This window comes from Echinops telfairi, unplaced genomic scaffold (genome assembly GCF_000313985.2).
Source record: "Echinops telfairi isolate 266 unplaced genomic scaffold, ASM31398v2 ScPeMD7_70;HRSCAF=299, whole genome shotgun sequence".
Classification (NCBI taxonomy): domain Eukaryota; kingdom Metazoa; phylum Chordata; class Mammalia; order Afrosoricida; family Tenrecidae; genus Echinops; species Echinops telfairi.
Window position 1 is genome coordinate 10,781,824 of NW_022103968.1, and position 16,921 is coordinate 10,798,744.

General features: G+C 40.8%; 1 protein-coding gene and 1 non-coding gene across 3 annotated transcripts in view; both read left to right on the top strand.

The window, feature by feature from the left end:
* EIF3A (eukaryotic translation initiation factor 3 subunit A) overlaps positions 1–16,921 on the top strand; it is a 39,662-nt gene that overhangs the window by 757 nt on the left and 21,984 nt on the right. For both annotated transcript variants that reach the window (XM_004700904.2, XM_045291293.1), the window contains exons 2-7: positions 6,494–6,684; positions 7,094–7,230; positions 7,731–7,894; positions 10,999–11,198; positions 12,159–12,367; positions 13,506–13,677. In XM_004700904.2, the coding sequence (XP_004700961.1) occupies positions 6,494–6,684; positions 7,094–7,230; positions 7,731–7,894; positions 10,999–11,198; positions 12,159–12,367; positions 13,506–13,677 (1,073 nt within the window). The remainder of the gene's footprint in view (positions 1–6,493; positions 6,685–7,093; positions 7,231–7,730; positions 7,895–10,998; positions 11,199–12,158; positions 12,368–13,505; positions 13,678–16,921) is intronic.
* LOC115870011 lies at positions 9,589–9,772 on the top strand. Its single transcript, XR_004046480.1, has one exon. It is a non-coding gene; the product is annotated as a small nucleolar RNA SNORA23 (small nucleolar RNA).

The following is a 16,921-nucleotide window of genomic DNA, read 5'->3' on the forward strand; positions in this document are numbered from 1 at the left end:
CCTCCCGGCGACCGATCTCTTTACCAGAGTTCTGGTTTACCAGGCGCAGGTTAGGGCCAGTCCCACCATTTTCCCGGAATTGCAGGAAGTTAGCAGAGTTTCAACACTGCCCCCAAGATTTGGGTCCTCTCCCACAGATAACGAAACTGAGGCCCTGGCAGAGACCGGTTTACCAAGGTCACTCTCCCAGCTTGCTGTTGAGCCCGGAGACTATAGCCAAGGTCTCCTGATGCCTAGACCAGCCTTTTTCGCCTGAGCCTCCTGTGCCTGCCACTTTCTGATTTCTTATGTGAATTGAATTGAAGCCAGGGGCGCTTTCGGGCAAACTTGGGTGCCCTCAAATGAATTTTCCTCCTAAGTTCGAGTCGCCAGCTAGTATAGACGGCTTTGGTTAATCCTGGCATTGTGGCTGTACAAATTTATGCTTGTCGCTGATCTTTAAAAAAAGCCCAAACCTCACGAAACCACTTCTGTAGGGGTTATTAATTTTTTTAGGCATTCAGACGTCGTCCTCTCTACCCCCACCCAGACACGTTTTCGATCCTTTCCGTGTGTGGGCAATCTGTCTCCGAGAGTTTTATGAGTGGTTGAAAAGCCTGTGAAGAGGTCAGTTTCCATTGTATGTAAAAGTAGGTAACCCGATCAAGAACCTGTTGGCAGATTGGTGGTGGTCACATAGAGGGACTTCCAAAAGTTCGTTGGCAAGTGAACCTAAAAGAATGAAGTTAAATTAGGGACTTTTGAAGCCCCCTCCTACTTGTGGATGTTCTTTTTCCCTGTCTCGTTTTTCAGTAGGCTAGTCCCAGACTATGGAGTTCAGTAATTCTTTAAATATAACAAAAAGGCAAAAAAACTACAATTTAGGTCTGTGTTATTGCTCATTTAAAAAAAATTTTGTTATTGCTCATTCTAATGATTAGAATTGAGTTAGAAGAAAAGTTTTTAAGGCCCAAAAGAACTGTCATACATAATAAAAGGTGTTTATGAAATTATAGGAAATAAATAAAGGAGTTACAACTAAGCAGGGTAAAATAAACTAGACCTCGTAATAGAGTTGAAGATGATTTCTCTTTTTTTGTGAAGTTCTTAGATTTAGATGGGCATCATGCTTGAGTCAGTGGGTTTACCAGTCATGGGCTTCCCTGGGCAGGCAGACAAGTGGGAGCCCTGGTCTCAGTGGACCAGATGCTACTGTGTTCGTGGGTTTACCAGTCATGGGCTTCCCTGGGCAGGCAGACAAGTGGGAGCCCTGGTCTCAGTGGACCAGATGCTACTGTGTTCAGGCTGCCCCCAGCTTTTTTCCTGTGGAAATCCTAGGTATTTCAGTTAGGTTATTTGCAGTTACTAGAGCTATATAATTTGTCAAATCTTATTCTGAACCCAAACTAAAATAGGCAAGAAGAGGAAAGGAAACAGTTTCCCAAAAGTGAAAAAGAAAGGAAACAGTTTCCAGAAAGTGTAGCGACTCTGCTGTGGTTCTTTTAAGCTGTGGGGTGAGGTTTCTGTGAGAGGTGCCTTCCTTTACAACTTTCCAAGTAGTAACTTCTGCCCCCTTTGCTCCAGGGGAAGGGAAGGGAAGGCATTTCCTTCTCAAGGTGTCAAAGTGAGTAGGTCCTGTGGCAGTGCGTTTACAGGACTTCAAATGGAATGTTTTTATGTCCATTTCATTCCATGGAACTAATTATTAAATTATGGATTAGATGCTTTATCGATAGCAAGTATGACCCTAGACATACTGACGTTCAATTCATTGCATTATTTTAAGTAGACTAATCCTCCAGGTCACCGTAAGTCTACATATCAAAGCAATGATTTAAAAAAATTATGGTAATCATTCAGATAGTCATTTTGAAGAAAGCACCTTTTCCAGGTTATATTTTCAGTATTGCCAAAGTGGCTTCTCTTGACCATATAAAAAAAGCCTTTAATCTTATCCTCAACGACCAGTGACTTAAAAAAAAAAAAGTTGTTGTAAATCCACAAATTGAGTAACATTATAGCATGTTTACCCAGTCTTGTTGCCCAAGTATGGTAGTAAATAACTGGTGCAAAGTTGACCCAGGTCTTTCCTTTAAGGAAAAAAGCATTTTTATCCCCCCTACCTTTCTTGATACATAGTTTCAATCATTGTGTCTGAAAGGTACAGTCAGAAGTCCTGATAGAAAATTATAATTCTAGGTTCTGGTTTTCATTCCAAGACTACCCATCTGGAAGTGAACATTTCTTACATAAGTCAGAGGATGAGCTTTATGGTTTGACAGTTCTTCCGGACCTCAAAAACTTCTGACGTGATAATTCTGATCAACTAACTCTCCTTATGTGTGAATTAGAAGACAGGAAGGCTCAAATCGTAGATTATCACTAAACTATTAATATCAAGCAGGTTTTTGAGGAACAAATTACTGAATTTATTTGCCATTTTCATATGTACCAGTTTGCTAGTTTTTTAAAGTCTGTTTCCAGCCCAGTTTCTTTAAATCTGCCCGGTATCTCAAGTTTGTTTAGTTTTGTTTTAATTGAGGGGGGTCTGCTGCCGTTTGGGGCAGATTCTTTAAACATTCTTTAATATGTTTGCTTTGACTTGTTTGAAAGTATGGGGCATTACAAATCACAACATTTGCATGGGTTGTTTCCAAACTCAAAACCAACCTCATTGCCATCAAGTTGATGTCTGACTCAAATAAACTCTCCAGACAGAGTAGAACTGCCCTTGTGGGTTTCTGAGACAAACATCTTTACAGGAGTAGAAAACTTTATCTTGGTCCTGCAGAGTGACTGGTGGTTTTGAACTGCTGCCCTTGAGGTTAGCAGCCCAGCAGGTAAATTCACTATACTACTAGGACTGCCCTCGTGGCTGTTTAGAAAGTGAAAAGAATCCTTTAGCTCCCCCAAAGAGATTTTAGAATGACATTGAGAAACTACACTGTGTCTCCTTAGAAAATATGAGATTGGGAAAGTAAATTATTTTTAAGATACTTTGGTATTTTGTCATTCATTACCATGCTTACTACACCAGCTCAACTTTAAAACTGTCCCTGGGTTCTGCCTTCAAGCATGCTGGTAATGGGCAGTCAGACAAGATCTGAATTCTTAGTGTAGGCTTGGGAGGTGTATATTACAGGTCCTTTTAGTGATGTTGGCGGGAGTCCTGCTGGCCCACTTGTTAAATGTTAGGCTGTAACTGCAAGGTCAGCAGTTCAAAACCACTAACCGCTCCATGGGACAAAGATGAGTCTACTCCTGTGAAGAGTTACGGGGCAGGTCTACCCAATCCTGTAGGGTTGCTGAGTCAGCAGTGACTTTACCTTTTTTTTTTTTGCTTTATTATTATTATTTTTATCATTTTATTAGGCGCTCATTCAACTCTTATCACGATCCACACATACATTAATTGTGTAACGCACATTTGTACATTCATTGCCCTCATTCTCAAAACAGACTTGACTTAATTTGTTAGTTTTAGGGCTGCTGCTGTGCTTTTACTATGATTTGATTACACCAAAACCCCAAACATTGCTTCCCAAATTTTGACAAATGTAGTTTTGTGAAAGTAGTTAGCAAAAAACAGCTAGAAGGTGTAGGTTTTGAAGAAAATAACCTTACAACCCTTCTTGAAGAAAATAAGGCCCCATCTAAGATAGGAAAGGCTTATTAGTCCAACAGAGTATCTAGTTGTATTACATTTTTGTTTCACATGGCAGTGTTTTTTCTTTGTAGTAAGATTATTGATCCTGTACTAGCAAAATTATGAGATCATTCATAAGTAGTATTGAAGAATTTGGCTTTCGTTATCATGTGATGGATGTGGATTGATACTTGGTGACCTAAAGTATTAAGGGATAAACTTAATATCCAACGTGTGGGTAATTTACCTGTGGCAGATTTGATATACTAGAGGTTAGAAAAATTGTGTGTGCTTTCCCAAGAGGAAGGAATGTTGGGGAACAAGATTCCTGGAAGATGTGATAGTTGGAAGAAATGGTAGAAAATTCTGAAATCTGTATATCTAGCAAAGCCCCCAAATTAAAAGGACTGTTTATGGCTCAAGATAGAAAAAAGCAAAGACCTAACTCATTGTCATTAAAAAAACAAAGACCAAACTCTCTGCCATCAAATCAATTGCAATTTTAAAAAATTGTTTTATAACGATCTTATAGGGCAGGGCAGAACGGCCCCTGTGGGTTTCTTAGGTTGTAACTCTTTACGAGAATCAAGAGTAGAAAGTCTCATTTTTGTCCTGAGGAGCTGCTGGTAGTTTCAAACAGTTGACTTGAGGCTTGCAGTCTAATGCATAACCACCACGCCACCAGGGCTCATCCTCTAGATAAGGGTGGAAGAAAAAAACCTGAACCCCCTACCATGGAGTGGATTCGATTCATGGCAACTCAGTGCAGTGTGGGGTTTCCTAGACTCCAGATCTTTATTGGGAGCCCTGTCTTCCACTTGCAGAGCAGCTGGCGGCTTTGAGCTGACCTTGTAGTTAGCATTCCAGTGCCCACAGTGCCACCAGAGCTCCTTGACGTGCACATTGGATATATCTCATGAGGTTACCACTTAGAATTAGGAAGAGAATAAACATTGTTTTTAAACAGAGGTGTGTTTTGAGACATTTTTTATAGTATGAACTAGCATATTAATTTCCTGATTACTTTTTATAGTTGTAGATATGTGCGATTTTTACAATTATAAAATTCCAAGTTGGTTTTACTCATGACTTTTTAGTCTAGCAGCAGTGGGGAATTTTTTTTTCCTGCCAAGGGCCATTGGGTATTTCTAATATCATTTGGAGGCCATACTGGTCAAACATTGAATTAACTCGTCCCTAATGTGTGGCTGGAATTTCTTCTCTTTAGTATTGATGATTTAGAGGCTCAAGTACTGGATGTTCCCATCCAAGGGTATAAGATCTTTTTGCAACATGGGCACCGTTACAGTGAGTCCAGTGCCCTAATGGATCCTGTAGACATTAAGCACCACAACCCGAGAACAGGAGAACTAGAATTGTGTCTGCTTATCAAAACCAACTACTCTGAAAAGGGTCACATTAGGAGAGTCCTGGGTAGAGTGGAAGAAAAATGTACAACCAACCCAGAATCAAAAGTGACCAGGCTCACAGGTTGGGTACAGCATAGTGGGGCCACCCAAGACATGACCCTTATATCCTTCCGGCCTGGAACTGAACTCAATGTCTCTCTTAGAATAACCAACCTTTTAAGATCAAAAGGGCAACATTTAATTTACCCTTGGACCAAGTTCAGAGGGTTAGGAAAGAGGAGGAATGGGAACAGGAAACAGGGAGGAAGTGGAATAAGCAGTGAGTGGTCAATTGAGGGGATTACAATGGATGGGTTGAATCAGAATGTGCATTGTTGAAGGTAAAACTAGGGTCTGTTCTGTAAACTGTCATCTAATTAACAATTTAATAAGAAAGATAATAGTGCGAAAGAAAATAAAGACGAGAAGAGGAAATTTGCAGCCTTGGTCAGCAATAATGCCTTCCTGCTCAAGGAAAAGTAAATTAAAAAACAATCTTTTTCACCGCTCTGTATTCTAATTATCCACCAAAGTCCACACTAAAAATCGTCCCTCACCCCCTACCTCACCTTTCCCCGCCGTCCTCAGTCAGTCCCAAAGCCCCACCGAGGGCTGGGTCATAGGTCATGTCTCCTTATCTGCCTTTTGGTTGTGACAGGGTCTATCCTCGTTTTGATGACCAGGACCATTTTGAGGAGTGCTGGTCCAGGTGTTTTATAGAATGCTCCCCAACAGGGTAAGAGGTTCCATATTCATGAATTGGAAGACAATATTGTTAAGATGCAGAATCTCTAGATTCAATGCAATTGAGGTCAAAGTTTCAGTGAGCTATTTGTAATGGTCAACAACCCGATTTCCAAGGATATAGGACTTAAATAGCAGCACAAGACTGAAGAACTAAACAATCCGAAGACTCCTATCTTGTTTCAAGATTTACTGTATGTGTACATTAATCAAGACAGCATAAAGGGGGGAAAGAATTGACAAATGGATCATTCTAGAGAGCCCAGAAACTAACCACACAAATATGGTCAACTAGTCTTTAACAAAGGAGCAAAGGCAATTCAGTTGTTTTCGTGCCACAAGGTTTATAGCATGAGCTAGCAGAAAACTAATCAGTCAGCTCAGTGTGACTGTGAAGTCAGACCTGAGCTTTTTCTAGGTTAATGGGCATTTTTTTTCTTGTGACCTAAATGTTTGGTATTTTTATATCATTTAGAAAGATAGGGTCGACACCGGCCAGTCATGAGGTCGAGTGTAGCCTGTGGATCATGTTTGTAATACAGAGGCTGGTGCCTGGGGTCATTATGAAGGCATCGCTTAATAAGCTCCAGTCAGTGAGACCTAAAAAGAAGGTGGTCATGAGTTTACAGGCTAAAGTAGCCGTTTTAAAAAAGGGAGAGTTTTGAATTTTGTGAATTATGTTAACTGATTTTAATTCCCTTGAATCACTTTTCAGAGTTTCTTGAAGTTGGCAAAAAGCAACCTGCTTTGGATGTTCTTTATGATGTTATGAAAAGTAAAAAACATCGAACATGGCAAAAGATACACGAGCCTATTATGTTGAAATACTTGGAGCTTTGTGTGGATCTTCGCAAGAGCCACCTGGCTAAGGAAGGATTATATCAGTATAAAAATATTTGTCAACAGGTAAGATGAAATTTGGGTTTTACCTTTTTTTTTTTTTTTTTTTTTCATTTTCACAAGCTTCCCAGGTGATTCTTACATTCACCTTGGGGATCCTTTTTTTTTTTTTTTTCTTAACATTTTATTAGGGGCTCATACAACTGTTATCCCAATCCATACACACATCAATTGTGTAAAGCGCATTTGTACATTGTTTCTCAAAACATTTTCTCTCCATTTAAACCCCCGACATTAGGTCCTCATTTTTCCCCTCCCTCCCCGGGGTTTTACCTTTTTAATAGGTGTTTAAAGTAATTTTTCAGCCGTTTACCCTTCAAATCAATCTCATACTTCATACAGCCTGATTTTTTTTTAAAGCATTTTGTTACTGCCTAGAAAAATATTTTTGATTAATTTTTGTTTGTTTGATTAGGTAAACATCAAATCTCTAGAGGATGTTGTTAGAGCGTATTTGAAATTGGCAGAAGAAAAAACTGAAGCTGCAAAAGAAGAATCCCAGCAGATGGTTTTAGATATAGAAGATTTGGATAATATTCAAACACCTGAGAGGTATCGAGGATAAGCTTCTGATAGCTTTTTTTTAACGGTTTGAACAGAAAGATAAGTTTATTGAAGGAGGATACTTTGGAGAAGTCCAAAGGGCTTTTAGCTAGTATAAAAAGCCTCCAATAGTTATTTAATGCTTCATTCAGTGAGTTTCAGTGTATGTGTCTCCGTCACCTCTATTTGAAGTAGCTGTTTATTAGACAGATTGATTATCTCTGGATTTTAAATGTATAGTAACCCAGGAAGTCACATAAACGCTACTTAAAATCTATAAAAGTGGTAGGGTATGTATATATAGCCATTCAAACCATTCTAATGCAGAATGGGAAATCCGAGTATTGAGATAATGACAGCTTTACAGTACACACAAAGGTGTAGGTGTGTAGGAACAGTGTGCACCAGTTATGGCCATCACCCTTCTTGACTGTGTTTTTCAATCAGATGGTAAAGTCAGACATGATGTCTAGAAGTGGTCTCCAGTGTCTGCATGTGTGTCTTCACAGTGTTCTCCTGAGTGCTGTTAGTGGGGAAGACACGCAGGACCGGACGGACAGACTCCTTTTGACGCCTTGGGTTAAGTTCCTGTGGGAGTCATACCGGCAATGTCTGGACCTCCTGCGGAACAATTCTAGAGTGGAGCGCCTCTACCATGACATTGCCCAGCAAGGTAAACCAGGAGCTTAGAAAGTTGATTTGAACAAAATTTGGTAGAGCAGTTAGTAAAATTAAGTACTGTATATACTCACGTAGAAGCCAAGTGTTTCAGCAATTTTTATGCAGTTTTTGTGGTAAAATTAAAGTGCCTCGGGTGATATTCAGGTTGGCTTATACTCGAGTATACTATACGGTAAGACCTTTTCTCCATAGTACTTGAAAAATGAACTAGTTAAAAAAATGGACTAGTTTTACTTTTGTTGATTTGTTTTAGTTTAACTAGTCAATTCTTTTAATGAGTAAACCATTTTCTTAAGTAATTTTTTAGTCATTTACAAGTAAAAATTTTATCATAAATAATGTAAATCTTTTTAAAAATGATGAAAATTAAAAACCCACTGTCATTGAGTTGATGCCATCTCATAACGACTTTATAGGACAGGGTAGAACTGACCCTGCGGGCTTCCAAGACTGTAACTCTTTATGGGAGTAGAAAGCCCTGCCTTTCACCTGTAGAGCAGCTGGTGGTTTTGAACTTAAAGGCCCAGAACCTCATGGGTAGTTCCACCTTGTCCTCTAGGGTCACTGTGTGTTGGAAATGACTCTATGGAAGTGACTTTATTTTTTAAATGTAAATACCACATATACTTGAGTGTGTAAGCTGACCCGATTATCAGTCAAGGCACCTAATTTTACCACAAAAATGTCATTAAGAATGTGCTGAAAAACTTGGCTTAAACTCAAGTATATACGGTATGTGAGAGGCCTTTAGAAAGTTTTGGGGAAAATTTACTTTTTAGTAAAATATTTCCACAAACTTTAAAAATATCCCTTAAGTGTAAATACTATAAACGACTAAAAAAATGTACTCCAGTATTGTTGGAAGTACTTTACAAACTCCTGAGGGTTTTCCAAGTGGCAGGAAAAGTGAAATTTTATCCTTCTGTTTCCTTTTTTGTTGATCTTAACTTATCCAAGGGGCTTTAGAAAGTTTGTGGCAAAATGCCATGAACTTTTATTTCCATTTTTTCCCTTGAAAAATGTGTAGTCTCTTTGTTCTCTTCTGTTATTATAACCTTGGGCCTGCTACTTGCGGGTGCATTGTCTCTAAGGTCTCTCCATGCTCTGGGCTTGGTGGTGTGCCTACTGTAATAGGGTGGTTGAATGCAGAATTAATGGGTTTTGATGACTTGGGGCCATCATCATAAACATCCAGTTATGACATTCCTCCAGCACCTTGAAAGTGTGGTTCTAACGTTGTCTCTTTCTTTCCTTTGCTGTCACATGATAATCCTTTCCTGTTGTCACTGCAGCTTTTTAACCTTAACACTGGGAAACTCTTTGAGAGAGGTTCTCAGCTTTTTCTCTTTTGGCCTTAGCATGAGCTGGTGTGGCTAGTTTCTATACTAGGGAGGCATGATTGGCATCAAGCCATTTAAAATTTAAATGACTTTTTGTGACTAAGAACGTTTTACTAGAAATAGTAGAACCTGTTTTGTTTTGCGTAGGCGACTAGTAGTAATTTTTTCATTTAGCACAGTTAAGTGTGGTTTTAAAAAAATTAACTATTGATACATTAACCTGGAGTTAAATCCCACCTTTGTCTTTTAAGCCTGTTGAATAAATGTATCTCTTCTTTAACGGAAAAGAGCAAAGGAGAAACTAGTATGACACATTGATGGCATTGGAAGATGGTCGTCATTGGCTGCTGTAATGTGTGCATAGTTTTCATCTATGTCTGGTAGCAGTATCTGTTTGTGTTTTACATTCAGATCTCGCTGTCCACACAAATACTCTGCAGCCTTAGAGTAACTTGGGATCATAGTACTGGTCTAGTGTTGTCTCTTTGGACACATTCGCCACTGGCCAGCCTCCAAACTCCCATACATACATACATTAAAAAAAAAATGATAGTGAATTTTAAAGAATGAGCAAGTCGTTTATATGTGTTACAGACCCAACTGTGGGGATGGGGGATAGGGCAAGGGTTCTCTTGTACATAGGGTTGCTATGAGTTGAAACTGACTGTAGCACCTGACAGCAACAATAGTGTTGAAGTTAGGTCACCATAAGTGTTCAGTCTATATTACGCAGCAGCTTTAATTAGTACAAAACAGGAGTTTGAAGTGATTCTTCCCAGTTCTAGCATGACTAGGGTGACCAGACGTCCCACTTTTGGCGGGACAGCCCTGATTTTTAACAATTTTTCCCGCAGCCTGTGGCATTTTAAAAAAGTCCCAATTTTTGGAAAGAATGCACAACAAGCTAGGGTATACGGTTTTCGGCTGCCATGTGGCTATTTCGCCAGGATATGAGTTTTATCAATGGTGTCCCGCTTTACCAATGTTAAAATCTGGTCACCTTAAGCATGACCAGAAAAACCAATCTTGAGCCAGCACCATACTAGTAAACAAGGCAGTGTGTGTTGCTTGGCAACCAAATTTCTTGACTGACAAAGTAGGAAAAAAAGTGGCCGATCAAAGATGACAGCTGATCACGCTGCTGTGAATAATGTATCAGTCCCTGTGGTTGTGGCAATTATTCAGTCTCCCACAACAGGCTCATGGATGAGCTCAGTGCACAATCTGAGTCTCCTGTTCCAGGCTTCTAACATTTAACTTTCTGGTTTATTCATCCCAGCTTACCTACGTTTTATAAATTCGACTCCATACTTCAATGGCCAGGGCTGAACTGGCTTTAGCCTGTTTGAGATCCTGATACAAAATGTGTCACTGTAGATGAGACAAGAATTTTGTACTTGGATTGTAATAAGAGTTGTAAGAACCCCCAATAAAATAATCTTAATAATAAAAAAAAGTTGAAATAATTAGGTCTCTTAAAGGTGAATCTTGAAACCTAAATTCTCATAGTTTTCCCACTTGCAAACCCTCCAAGTTTAGTCCTAGGCCAGCTCTGACAGCCACTTACTTCCTCCTTTGGTCAGAATGCAGTAAAAAAGTCAGGGCACTTGAAGCGAGGAGCTGTAAGCACTTCTAAAGACTGGTGATGACTTTGGTGGATGATGTGAAGGTACCTGATCTTGATACATAAAGCTTTTTAAGTATGTTGAGTTTGATGATGGAAAGGATATAATATATTTTACAATTATGCTTGTAGCTTTCAAATTCTGCCTCCAATACACTCGTAAGGCTGAGTTCCGTAAGCTGTGTGACAATTTGAGAATGCACTTGTCTCAGATTCAGCGCCACCATAACCAGAGTACGGCAATCAATCTTAATAATCCAGAGAGCCAGTCCATGCACCTGGAAACGCGGCTTGTTCAGTTGGACAGTGCCATCAGCATGGAGTTATGGCAGGTATGCTGGGGTCTCCGATTTGTTCTTCTTTGTAGTTAGAGAATCTGCGTGTATCTCTCTCACTCCGCGAGATCAATGAGAAATGGCATATTGGGTAATAAAAGTAGAGAATCTCAGGCTATTACGGTTTTGTGTAGCCTCTTTTGGACCCAGTGTTTGCCTGGATAAAACAGTACACTTTGAGGATCACTGCAAGTTGCTCCATGGACGGACAGGTCCTGCACTGGCCACTGTTGGCTCCTAATCCCTAATACGGACAAGTGTGAATGGGCACCCAACGTATTTCTTTGTGATTTGATGTCAGCTTACTCTTTAGCATAAAAGAAATGAGTGTGCCTTCCCCCCAATTTTGGGGAAATTTTTTTGCGTTTTATTGAAAGCATCGATTGACTTCACATCGGAAAAGAAGTCCGTCCTTTGCGACAGTTAGTAGTGGTTTAGATGGCCTGGATCATGTCACATTGCTCTGGCTGATTGGATTGGAGCACTCTGTTGGGTCTCCCACCCTCAACCTGGGTTCCCCCAGTAGACCCCCCCTGTGCTGTCACAGAACTCAGCCAAGCAACGTGAAGCTTGTATCTATTTTGACACCCCCAAATCTGTTTAAAGTTAGCAGAGGATGAAGAAACTTAACAGTGAAAAGCGTGATTTGATTTCATCTCTCACCCCCACCCCCTGCCCCCCACCCAATGATTCCTTCTGTGTGGGGACACCTATCTTAAAGTACAACCTGATGAAGTAAAGAAGAAAAAGCTCGTAGAAAAGACAAGTTCATCTGCTCCTATAGGGAGAGCACGGATGAGTTACAAAGAGCATTTTTCCAATCCTGCAGAATTCCACACGAAGCATTTTATTTGCTGCTTTTCATTTTCAAGACAGCTTTATGTTTAGTTTTTTTGGCAGAGATTTGGATGAGATTCTTTATTGGCACAATGATGAGCATATTTACTCTGATTTTAGGAAGCATTTAAAGCCGTGGAAGACATACATGGACTGTTCTCCTTGTCTAAGAAGCCACCCAAGCCGCAGCTGATGGCCAATTACTATAACAAAGTTTCCACTGTGTTTTGGAAATCTGGAAACGCTCTGTTTCATGCATCCACGCTCCATCGTCTTTATCACTTGTCTAGAGAAATGAGAAAGAATCTTACCCAAGATGAGATGCAGAGGTAAGATTGTCACCCATTAGGGCTAAAATGAGCCTACAAACACCTTCTGCCAAGTGCTATGGCACATGGGGCTCTAGGGCAGGGTTTCTCTGGGGCAGCCTCATGGACAACTAGTGTCAGCTCCTGCCCTGTGGAGGGCTGTCTTCTGCAGGGGAGGGTTTTTCACTGTATCTCTGGCTGCTCCCCACTAAGTGCCAGGAGCAGCCCCTTGGATTGGGTCACTAAAATGTCCTCATGTACCACTCTTTGGATGTCAGTGCCGCTTTTCAGTAGCTGTCTGGTAATCACCACCACCATGAACCTTTTGCAGCTTCCTCACATATATACAGATGTAGGAGGATGATCTATAATACATTTAACCTAAATCCTTTTTTTCTTTTTAACATGTAACCTCGTTTCATTCACTCATGTTTGTATTTGTGTACATTTCCGTTGATTTCACGCAATTTTTTAAGGCTTGACAGCAATGCATGGGACCCTAAGTTCTGATAGTATCTGATATTCATGAGGACTGTGTCCTTCCCGGTCCCTTATGTAATTCTTGAGTTAATTCTCTTCAAAGACTGAAGCATACTCCTTCCACGGAGTATTATAGTAAGAAGTGGTAAGCTCTTTAGCTCTGTGCACATTGTTTTGGTTATTCATAGTTGCCTTATGTCTCTAGACAAAGGATCTTAACCAAGGTCCCAATCTAAAGAGATGAGGAGGCTGCAGGCTACATTCCTGAGCTCCAGGGCCACAGACTTGGGTTCCCCGTGCTCTGAATCCACCCTTCCTGTCTGTCATACTTGTGTTCATGTATGCTTCTTAGGAATTTCCTCTTACTGCCATTTCTCCTTGTTTTTTGAGCTTTCATAAATTTTTCTGAGGCAGCACCATGGGACATTTGAATATGCCTTCACTCCCTATTTACTGAAAAATCGGCAAAACAAGTCGGGGTTTTCCAAGTATTCCCTGTAGCCTGCTCCATTTCCTCTCAGTTCCTTCCTCTATGGTAGCCTCACACTTACCGATGGTCTTAGTTGACTGTGGCAATGTGTGTGGTCCTGTCAATGGCAGCTCTTAGCTGGTGATGAAAGAGTTGCTTTTCTGCCTGTCAGGTGCACCACTTTCACACATGCAACTTGCTTCTCCACAGGATGTCTACTAGAGTTCTTTTGGCCACACTCTCCATCCCTATCACCCCAGAGCGCACGGATATAGCTCGTCTCCTGGATATGGATGGCATTATAGTGGAAAAACAACGCCGCCTGGCAACGCTTCTGGGCCTTCAGGCCCCACCGACACGAATTGGCCTTATTAATGATATGGTTGGTATCAATTTGAGTATCTCTATAGTTTCGGGCAGAAAACATGTCAGGTTAAATAATTTATGGTTAAAGACTAGAAATTCTGACTTCACAGAATTTTAGGTGCACAGGCAGGTTGGGAACCTTGGTATGAACCAGTACTAGTACTAGTGTTTGGGAGAAAGATAAGGCTTTTTATCCTCCTAAGAGTTACAGTCTTGGAACTCTTGTACAGGGGTTGGTTCTGGCCTGTCTTCTGGTTGCTGTGAGTAGGAATTGACTCAATGGCAGTGAGTGGACACTAGCCCTCAGAGAATGCACTTCTTTTCTGGTAGGTGAGTGAGAGGTCAGTTCCTAGGGCTTTAACGATATAGAGAGACCACCATTGTGCCCCTGCAGAAGAGTACTGACCAGCCTGACAGAATGGTGGGCAAGAAGGTCCTTAGCTCCTGGTGTGAAAATAGATTGAGTTGAATTGTGTGTGCAATGAAGTGCAGAAAGGAGACGTGGGGGAGAGAGGTGGCCTGGATAGTAAACATACTGAATGTTCTTGCTTCAGTTGCAATTTGTTATTATGGCTGTGGTTCTTAAGCCTTAGCTGTCTATCTCTGCAGTGTTCATATTGATGGAATCTTTAAATTGGCAGGCATGTATCGGTTGCTTATCGGCAAGATACATACTGAAAGTAGAGTTTTATGTTTTAACAAACTTCTAGGGGGGAGTTTAGACATTTTGATTCACAGTAACCTGTCCTCATGGTTACTAGAAGAGTATTATTCTCCAGCAGAAGAGAACAAAAGGATAAAAGGAGCAAGTTTAGAAGGGTGCTAAGGACAAGGCAGCTTGGTTTAATGCTTAGAAATAGGACAACAGAAAAGTGGGTGAAGGGAGACATCGGGCAGTATAAGATATGATAAAATAATATTTTATAAATTATCTAGGGCTCAGGAGAGGGTGGAGCGGGGAGGGAGGGGAATAAATGAGCTGATTCCAGAGACTCAAGTGGAAAGCACATGTTTTGAGAATGATGAGGGCAACAAATATACAAATGTGCTCGACACCATGGATTGCGATGAGTTGTACGAGCCCCTAATAAAATGATTTAAATAAAACAAAACAAAACAACAAAGAAATACGACATATAAATGTGAACAGTGACCAGGGCAGTGAGAAGGGCCAGAAACACTGCTCTCCTCGAGGGTTGTCAGAGGCAGCTGGGGGGCCAGCCCTCTGGCAAATGTGAGGGCAGCAGCAGACTTCATGGGGAGAGCTGTCAGTTCAGGTCAGAACAGTATGTCTTGGCTATGCAGGTAGTCTCTGACAGAACAGCTGCTTTGAGTTACATGACTGATGCCACTTGATGACCATCCTGTTTTTGCTGCTGTTTTTAGTAAAATGTGATGCCGAAAAGACTTATAAAGGGACTGAATATCCAAGGCCATACATGACAATGGAAATTTGGAAAAAGAACGTTGGACTAGGACTGGGTCTTGGGGATAGAATCCCTCATAAGGGCTGCTTGTTGTCTTTGCCCCTTAGTTTGCTTTCCCCTCTTGTCATAAGGCTCCCACCACAGTTAACTTTGAAAGACTTACTTCCTAAATCCACTTTACTTGATTGTCTGTTCTACAGCTCCTGCCTACAAAGTTCAACTTTGTGTATATTTAGAAAAGTATTTTAAGGAGTGGACTTGAAGATAAGTATGACAGAAAGGCCAGGGCAATGTCTTTGGGAAGAAGTTTTATTAGCAAAGTTTTTAAAGGCTGGTGAAAAATGCCCTGCTCTGGAGCCTCTGTGTACGTGCCTCATGCCTGGGGGTCTCAATTTGTTCTGTTCTGAGACTGGTTTGGGGATGAGTGTTGGACCTACCGTCAGTGAAGTTACGTTTGGATTCCTTCCCATTCTGCCCATAGAAAATGTGGGTGTTTAAAAGGTACAGGTTGGTGTGGTCAGCTGGTTTCCAAGTGTTGCTTCTGCTTCTGTCTTGGCAAGTTCACTGTGTTTAAGAGTACAGAGTGAGGCCCATCGCAGGAGCAATCCACATAGAGCCTTCCAGCCTCGTTCCCTGTCTAGTGAGAGAGCTGCAAGGAGACTCCGTCAATGGTTTGTTTGGTGGTAATGAACTTAGAGTGCATTTTATGAGTGCTTAGGATATCAGCCACACACCCAATTTTCATTGCAATGCAAGGTAGACCAGAGCCGCCCAAGTGCGAGGTCATCTTTCTCTGTGGGTAGGGCTCTGGCAGAGCGTGCTGCAGTCTGACCCAGCCCGGGAGGATGCTTGCAGTCCTGCAGTCAGGTCTTGTACTGACCCAGTAGCAGCTCTGTACTTGGGCCCCAGTTCCTGCCACATGAAGGGTAGGACTGTGTGGACTACTGGGAAGCACAGAAAAAAAAAATATAAAAGGATTTGGTTATGACAAGTTTTTGGTTTACGTGAAATGATTCTGTTTGTCTCCTTTGTTAGAAACGTTATGTAAGTCTATTCTTGTGGAAGGACTTGAGTTTTAGTCAATGTAAATTTTAAAACGTCACTAAGTTATAAAAAACCTATAGTTGGGGGTAGAGTCTCGTTTCCTGTCACTCCTCCCTAATACTCCAGCAAATAGCCTCTATTCTAACTATCCGCTGTAGATTAGTTTGGTCTGTTTGTGCATCATAATAGAACATGTAAAATGACATCACAGGTGAACTTTTTGCTCGCCATTAAACCCAACCCACAGATAATGAATGAGTCCATTCTGACTTAACAGTAACCCCATATAGGGCCCTATATAGGGTCTCTGAGGCTTTGTAAATCTTTTAAGGGATAGCTAGCATCTTTCTCCTGCAGAGCTGCTGGTGGGTTAGAATCACTGACCGCGTGGTTAGTAGGCCAGTGCTTACCCAACCATTGTGGATATGCAATTTACCCTCATATGTTTTATGTAATTGTTCTTTGACATCATTGTATATTCTATAACTGTCCCAGTGTTCATCCTATTGATTGTTTAGATTTTGGATTTCCAGTTTGGGGCAGTTATAAGTAAGCGCTTCAATTACACATACACGCAGTAATTAATTAGCAAAATCTGATAGATTATTTGTTAATTGGTAAACTAGTTTACATAGGCCACAGTACATTTTGGCAAGTGGTGTTTTGATTTAAAATTTCTATTTTATTTTATTTATTTTTTAAACATTTTATTAGGGGCTCATACAACTGTTATCGCAATCCATACACACATCAATTGTGTAAAACGCATTTGTACATCATTCTCAAAAC